Genomic DNA, 8,716 nt, shown 5'->3' with positions numbered 1-8,716 from the left:
ATGAGAGAAGTGCACAAAATACTAGGGCATGGTTTCAAAACACGTTCTATTGAAGACATATTTTATTGAACTGTACAAAATATTATAAAAAATATTAAATAATAATTAAATTCAAAGATTAAAAATAATTAATTATAATATTAATTAAATTAGATAATTATTTAAAAATTAAAAAATTATTTTTATATATAATATTTTTTATTATTAATAAATATTTACAATAATTTTTAAATTGATATTCTAGATTTTAAATTATCTTAAAAAACTAATTTAAAATATAAAATAATAAATAGTTAAAATATTAATAACTAATCATTAAATACCAATTTAAAAACTATTTTATAAATTTTTAATAATGATAAAAATTATTTATATACTTATAAATTTTTTAATTTATAAAATAATTTTTAATTTAATCAAACAATAATTAATTATTTTAATTTTAAAATTAAGTTTTATTTAATATATTTTTTTTAGTGAAACAGAATTTCAAAGCACGTTCTATGTGGAGGCATATTTTTTTATATAAATGTACAAAAAAGGGGATTTCAAAATCAGAGCACGTTTTATATTTTATATAAGGGTGATGCTACTTCACTTTACACCCAAAAAACATTAATATTTATAATAAAAGAAATAAGAAAATCTTTTAGTGAAAATATAATGTAAAATGTAAAATGTTAAAATAATTTTTAAAATTAAAAGAATTAAAAATGATTAAAATATTAATATTTAATAAAATGTAGAGTGAAGTGTGAGTTGTCTAAAAAGCAATTTTCCCTTTAATAGCAAGTATAAAAAGCATTTAAATTTATCAAAATTTAATAATCTATAGTGATGACAATAATGACTCACACCACCTAATTTTCTGTGAATGACAAGACCCTGAATAAGTGCTTTATTGTTTTTTATATAGAACAGCCTTACGTAGACATGCATGTGAGAGGGTTTTAAGCGGGAAAAACGATATTCTCATGTGGTTTTGAAAGCCTTGTGATTGTGGTTTATAGTAAATAAAATAATAATAGATATATGGTATTAGATATGGATCTAGATTCTCACACAAAATCTGATTAGGTATTTTCTTTATTGTAGGGTATGAAAATGAACCACAAAATTTAATGAATTGGTTGATTGGTATGGGTGGCACTGTGTTGTTGCTATATATAAGTGGATAAGGGGCAATGTTATTCTTCACCATCTCCCACCCTTCTCTGTCTGCTTCATATTCTTGCTTCTTTCTTTATCACCATGTCACTTTCTGGTAGAATCAGCTCTGAAACTGGGGTTCATGCAACTGCTGCAAAGATGTTCAGCTTCTTCACTAAGCAACTGCATCATGTTCAGAACATTACTGATAGAATCCACAAAGCCAAACTGCATGATGGCCATGACTGGCACCACAATGAGTCCATCAAACAATGGACTTATATCATAGGTAAATTCAACTATGTTTTTACCCTAACTTTTAACATAGTTTGCCTCCACAATTCTCTCTGTTCTAGTGATTGTTTTCTTAAATACCTGAATTCCTAATATTAATGAACATGAATTGTTTGTATAAAATAATATTACATCGTCTTCAACCTAAAACTTTGAAACTAATCAGTGTTTTTGTTAGTTTTTTTAATATATATTACTTAACTTTTTTATTTTTATAAAATGTAAGATTTTTACCATCAATGAGTTAGAGTCAACTCATAAAAAATTATCGCACAACTTTCAATCAAAAACTTTAAGAGTAATATTTTTGTGAATTTTTTAGACATGCTTGTCTCTACTTATCTCGACACATTTTTCCTTAACTCTTGTTAGGTTTTTATGAGAACATGCTTAAAGAGACTAGGAAGACCATCAATAACTTAGAGTCAATCCATACAAGAGACTATGAAAATATCTTCAACCCAAATTCTTATAGCTTAATATTTATATAAATATTTTCTTTTTATATGTCAATCAACTTTTTTATTCCTACTTTCAACTCATACTTGAATTTTCACATATAAAATATATATTAAAACAAAATCAAGATTAGACATCAAGGTTAAAGTTTAAAAAAAAAAATTATAGCTGAAAATATTGTTATTAGAGATTGAAGTAATGACCACTAAGTTTAAGGAATTAATATAACTTAAATAATTAAAAGTTAATTAAAAATAAATAAAATTTTGTTTACTATTTTTAAATAACTATTTAACTAGTTAAAAAGCTTATTCATTGCAAAAAAACATAATTTGAAAACTAATTATTTTTAAATTGTAAAATAATTTTTAAATTAGTTATTGATATTGTTTTAATAAGTTCGACAGCGAATCACGAAATCTTGGTGATCTTCTCTATCTAATGAATGGGTAATCTGTTTTGAAATCGTCCGCCCTACACCCTACCCTCCCCGAGGAGTATATGCTTCAACAAGAATCACACAGGGGTAGATTGATACAATAAAAACCTCTGGGAAAATACCCACTCATAGCCCAGCGGGCGGATAAACTACATGAAATAGTTCGTTTTAGAAATTAGCGACTTACCCATTCAATGACTTTGGCACCGGACGTTCCCAGAATGGATAGTGTACTTTCGGGTCGGGTGAATTCAAAATATAGGCTAGAAATTTAGATTGATCATTGTCTAATTTTGCAAGAATGTTTATGTTATTTGTTTTGATTTGTTAAAAAAACAGATGGTAAGGTTACGACATGTCAGGAGAGTATGGAATATGATGAAGCAAAGAAAACAATCATCTTCAAGCTCTTCGGTGGAGACCTGGATCACCAATACAAGCTCCTCAATCTGATATTTGAAGCTACTGATAAGGAGAATGGTGGTGCTGTCATCAAATGGATTGTTGAATATGAGAGGCTTCGTGAAGATGTTGATCCTCCATATGGCTACATAGAGTACCTCCACAAATGCACCACAGATATCGATGCTCATCTTCTTAAGGCATAGCTCCAAAAAGCTATGTGTAAAATAAAAAGAAGAAGAAGAAGAAGAAGAAATAATGAGCTTTGCTTAAGGTCAAGTTCTTATCTGAATAATAAGAATAATAATATATCTGTGTGAAGTTTGAGTAGAGGGATATGTTTATCTTGATCCTTCCTTTGGGTGCAATAATGTTGGATATGCATGTCAGTGATGTCTTGAAGTTTGTTGAATTATTATATGTTAAAATGTTTCATGTTATGTATATGGATATGAATGAATATTTATGATTTGTGTAGGGTTCTGTCCTTTTCTATTCATTGAATTAAGTGATTTTGGAAAAATCTTTACCACCCATTATTGAAAATTTCACTAGTTTAATGTACCTCTTTGAATGTAATAACAAGTCATGGAATTCGTAATAGCTCAATAAAATTTATAACTATGATGCGTATACGGTTCTATAAGACTTTTTATAACATTCTGATGATGGTGATATAGAATATAGAAACTTTGCATTTTGTATGTAAGAACTTTTATAATAAGTTGAATTTATTATTCAAACAAAACTTTTTAAGATTAATATAGTCATAGAAAATATAACTTTTTACGTAGGTTTTCATCAGAACTATCTATTATAGTAAACCAGACTTTTTATGTTAAATATTATAATAATCATCATAGATTTTTTTTAAAAATAAATATTTACATTATTATTTATTTATTGTAAAATCCACTAATCTTCACACACATAAATGTAACAATGTGTATTTTTCTAATTATACGAAGCATTAATATTAAATTATATTATTTTTAAAAATTATAAAATAAAATAAAAATATATTAATAATTTATCTTTACATTTATGTAATGATAAAAATATTTAATAAGATATATTAAAAAATAAGCATACAATATCATTAATTTTCTTTTCAAGTTAATAATAATAGCAATTAAAAAAAGTTCAATTACAGTTTCATCAAAATGACAAAAAACATCTCAGGTAGAACTCAACGACAATTTCATAAGTTTGAAGGAGCGAGAATCATCAAACCAACACTCCAGGAAACTGGAACCGTCAGGATTTAAACTCAAGTCCTTCCAGTGATTTAGGAAGCATTAACCACTAGACCAGACAAATTCTTTGATCATATTATCATTTATATTTTAGTTATTATTAATATAATTTATACATATTAATATAATTAACATTAATAATAATAAAATAAATTATACTCATATTATTAAATTATTATTAACATTATAATTACTATTATAATCAACATTATAATTACTATTATAATCAACATTATAATTAATATTATAATCAACATTATAATTAATATTATAATCAACATTATAATTAATATTATAATCAACATTATAATTAATATTATAATCAACATTATAATTAATATTATAATCAACATTATAATTACTATTATAATCAACATTATAATTAATATTATAATTAACATTATTATTAATATTATTAGTATTAATATTAATATTTAATAAATTTAATATTATTATCATCTATTTAATAAATTTAATTTAACTAATTTATATCATAATTTCAAAAATAAAATAGTTATGACAATATATAAATAAAATAAATTTAAAATAAACAAATATTTTATATAACATTTAAATAATTTAAATATATATTTTATTTTACTCAATTAATTTTAAATCAAACGCTTATTTAATTTAATAAATCTAATTTAATTAATTTATATTCAAAATTGATAAATTTAAATAATTTATTATAACATTAAAGAAATAATTCTAAAATAAATATAATAAAGAATTCAAAATTAAAATATTTATTATACATTAAAAATATTTAAATTTTAAAACTCTAAACATGAGTGGGCTATAGCGGACGCATATGCGTGGATTCCACGCAAAACCGACGCCTATGCGTGGAGCGCGGTCGACGCAAATTTAAAAAAAATAAAAAAAAATTAAATCAATATATGCGTCTGTTTTGCGTCCAATGTAAATCTTGCGTGAGCTTTTACTCATCTTGGCCGATGAGAGTAGCGTCCGCAAATGGTCCACACAAAAATTTGAAAGCTAAATCAAGTTTTTCTTGTAGTGTATTTTCCCCTTTTATTTTCAGGAGCACTTATGAATGCTGAGAAAACACTATTAACATTATTGGCAGGCATATTTAAGACAGTTAATTCACGTTTTCCTTTAGTGGACCAACCTCACCTAATAATTTGTGAATGACAAGACCGTGAATAAATGTTTAATTTTTTCTTTCATAAACAAAATAAATAAATAAATATCACTACAAGAAAAAATTAAAATAAAAGTCAATTTTAGATAAAAAATTAATTAATTATTATAATAACTAAATTAAAAATTATTTTAAAAATTAAAAAACATTAATTTTAAATTAATTTTTATTATTGTTAAATGATTTTTAAATTGGTTTTTATATAGCTATCCAGGTTTAACTACCAATTATTTAATTTCTAAATTTGGTAGCAAAAACTTTGGTTGTTAATTAGATGCCAATTTCAAAATCATTTATTAATAATAGAAATTAATTTAAAAACCAAAATTTTTTTAGTCTCTAAAATAGTCTCTAATTTAGTTATTATAGCAACTAATTATTTTTTATCTCTAAAAATTAGTTTATGAACGAAATAATTTAATTTTATTACAAATCAAATTAAAAATAATTAATTATTTTAATTAACTAAACTTAAAAAAAATATAATAATACATATAAATGTTCTATTCAAACTCGTAAAATTAAATTTTTTTAATCATAAACAAACATATCAAAGATTCTAGATACTATTTCCATCGGAATGGAAATAAAAAAACATACGTAATTTTAATTCAATAACAGACTTTTTAGCTGGAGAAAAAAAAAGTTAGATCATTAAAAAATGTTAGAATGATCTATCATTTTATTCATGTAAAAGGGTTTTAAGGGAAAAACATTATATTGTGAGGTGTGGTTTAGAAGGTGTTGATTGTGTTTTTATAGTAAATAAAATAATAAAAGATACATGGTATATTAGATAGATCTGTATTTTGACACAAAATCTGATTATGTATATTTTCTTTATTGTAGGGTATAAAAAAGGACAACAAAATTTAATTTTCGTTTATTGTTAGGTATAGCTAAGTGTTGTTGGTCTATAAGTAGGTATATGGCAATGTTCTTCACCATCTCTCACCCTTCTCTGTCTGTTTCATATAGTTTTTGCTTCGTTCTTTATCATCATCATGTCACTTGCTGGTAGAATCATCTCTGAAATTGGGGTTCATGCAACTGCTGCAAAGTTGTTCAACATCTTCGCAACGCAACTCCATGATGTTCAAAACCTTACTGATAGAGTCCACGGAACCAAACTGCACCATGGTGATGACTGGCACCACAATGAGTCCATCAAACACTGGACTTATATCATAGGTAATTCATCAATTTTGTTACCCTAAGTTTCAATATAGTTTTCCGTTCTCACCTAAACCCTAAACTCTAAACCCTAAGTTTTAATATAGTTTTCCGTTGTGACACTTTGATAGTATCTTATTTTTAATTTTTTTTATCAACAATAAATAATATATACATAAGAATCATTTTAAGGTGATTCAACCCATATATAAAAATCTAAGACATTCTTAGAACACACACCTTCCAACCAATGACTCAAAACTAACCTATAAAAAATCACAACCGCAAAATAAGCTAAAGCGAAACAAGACAATCCAGAAGAACAAGATGTCAATTAGAATAAGACAAACAAGTAGAGGAAAATTAAGAAGAAATCCAAGACCAAATCTTCAATTGAGTCAAATAAAAGATGTCAGAGTAGTTCCGTCCACCTTTGAATAAAATCTTGTTCCTATGACTTTAAATCTTACTAACCACCGCAATCCAAATACTCCTCGTTCCTAAATTGATCGACTCAGGAGCATTACACAACCTAAACTGCAGAAAATGAGAGTAAGAACAACAATTAATCCATTTAATTCTTTACTAATAAAAAATAAAAATAAAACATTATATTTGAGCTGGTTATCTAAACAAATATTATTATATGTCACTTAACTTTATCATACTACTATCACATCACTTTCCATCCAAAATTCTAAGACTCTGATACTTGTGGATTTTTTTTTTCAAAATTCTAAGACTCAATACTTGTGGATCTTTTTGTTGTGTTTAAGATCTCAACACATTTTCCCTTAACTATTCTTATGTTTTTACCACGACATGCTTAAAAAGACTGGAAAGATTAATCCAATCGTGTTTTTTATATACTAGTTAAGGCACTTCTTTGAACTTCTATTTATTTCATTTTGTTGATAAAAAAAAGCAATAACCTAGCATCAATTTATATAAATGAAAACACCTTCACCCTGCATTCTTAAAATTCAATATTTATAAATCTTGTTTCTTTATACGTCAAATAACTTTCTTGTTTTTACTTACTCAATACTAAACTTTCAACTCATACTTGAATTCTAAAATAAATACATATTGAAACACAAAATCAAATCTTGAAGAATAGATATCAAGTTCAAAACAAAATTATAGCTGAAAAAATATTTTTTAGAAATTAAAGAATTAATAACTTAAACAATTAAAAAACTAAATAAAAAGATTAATTCAAAATAACTAAAACTTTGTTTAATAATTTTAAATAAAAATTTAATTACTAGTTCAAAAATTTACTTCACTGAAAAAAAGCATAATTTGAAAACTAATTATTTTTTAAATTGTAAAATAATTTCTAAATTAGTAATTGATATTGTTTTTCTTCAAATTAGTTTCTATATACAAAATTTCTAGCCATGAAATTTAGTTCTATCATTGTCTAATTTTCCAAGAATGTTTATGTTTGTTTTGATTGCTTAAAAAAACAGATGGTAAGGTTGTGACATGTCAGGAGAGTATGGAATACGATGAAGCAAACAAAACAATCATCTTCAAGCTCTTTGGTGAAGAGATCGATAACCAATTCAAGCTCCTCAATATCAGATTTGAAGCAACTGATAAGAACAATGGTGATGCTATCATCACATGGACTGTTGAATATGAGAGGGTTAGGGAAGAAGTTGATCCTCCATATGGTTACATCGAGTACCTCCACAAATGCACTGCAGATATCGATGCTCATCTTCTTAAGCCATAAAATTAAAAAGAAGAAGAAGAAATAACGAGCTTAGCTTAAGGTTAAGTGATTATCTGAATAATAATAATAATATATGTGTGTGAAGTTTGAGGAGAAAGATGGTTATCTAAATCCTTCTTTGGGTGGAATAAACTTGGATGAAAATGGATACTTTCACATGAAGTTGTATACAACTTTTGATGTGATGAGTTTAAAAAATAAGTTTGAAATTAAATAATATGAAAAATTATTAAAATTATTGTATCAAATGTTGTAACTTGATTCTATGAAAAATGTAGGTTGCTAATGTACTTTCTTTAAGTTTGTTGAATTATTGAATGTTAAAATGTTCCATGTGATGCATATTTATGAATATTTATGATTTGTATAGTATCTTTTGGGTGATGTCCTTTTATATTGATTGAATTAAGTGATTTTGTAAAAGTATTTAGCATATATTAATGAATATTTATGATTTTTGCAGTATCTTGTCTGTTCTTTCCTTTTTCATTGATTGAATTATGTGATTTTGTAAAAGTGTTTACCAGTGCATGGAAACCCATTATTGGGATTTCAGTAATTTAATGTACCTGTATGAATGTAATAGAAAGTCATGGAACTGGCCATGGTTGAATAAGCTTTTCTTCTTT

General features: G+C 25.2%; 2 protein-coding genes across 2 annotated transcripts; both read left to right on the top strand.

The window, feature by feature from the left end:
- Nucleotides 1-1,071: 1,071 nt before the first annotated feature.
- LOC137811437 (MLP-like protein 43) lies at nt 1,072-3,220 on the top strand. The gene is made up of 2 exons (XM_068613198.1): nt 1,072-1,438; nt 2,681-3,220. Exons 1-2 carry the CDS (start codon nt 1,252-1,254, stop codon nt 2,947-2,949), a joined length of 456 nt encoding a protein of 151 aa, XP_068469299.1. The 5' UTR covers nt 1,072-1,251; the 3' UTR covers nt 2,950-3,220.
- A 2,902-nt stretch (nt 3,221-6,122) lies between these two features.
- On the top strand, nt 6,123-8,459 carry LOC137811430 (MLP-like protein 43). Its single transcript, XM_068613186.1, has 2 exons — nt 6,123-6,361; nt 7,819-8,459. The coding sequence occupies exons 1-2, from the start codon at nt 6,175-6,177 to the stop codon at nt 8,085-8,087; spliced, it is 456 nt and encodes a 151-aa protein (XP_068469287.1). The 5' UTR covers nt 6,123-6,174; the 3' UTR covers nt 8,088-8,459.
- The last annotated feature ends 257 nt before the right edge of the window (nt 8,460-8,716 follow it).

Source organism: Phaseolus vulgaris, chromosome 11, assembly GCF_000499845.2.
Source record: "Phaseolus vulgaris cultivar G19833 chromosome 11, P. vulgaris v2.0, whole genome shotgun sequence".
NCBI lineage: Eukaryota > Viridiplantae > Streptophyta > Magnoliopsida > Fabales > Fabaceae > Phaseolus > Phaseolus vulgaris.
The sequence above is the reverse complement of the archived record's forward strand: the minus strand, read 5'-3'. Positions and strand labels throughout refer to the sequence as shown.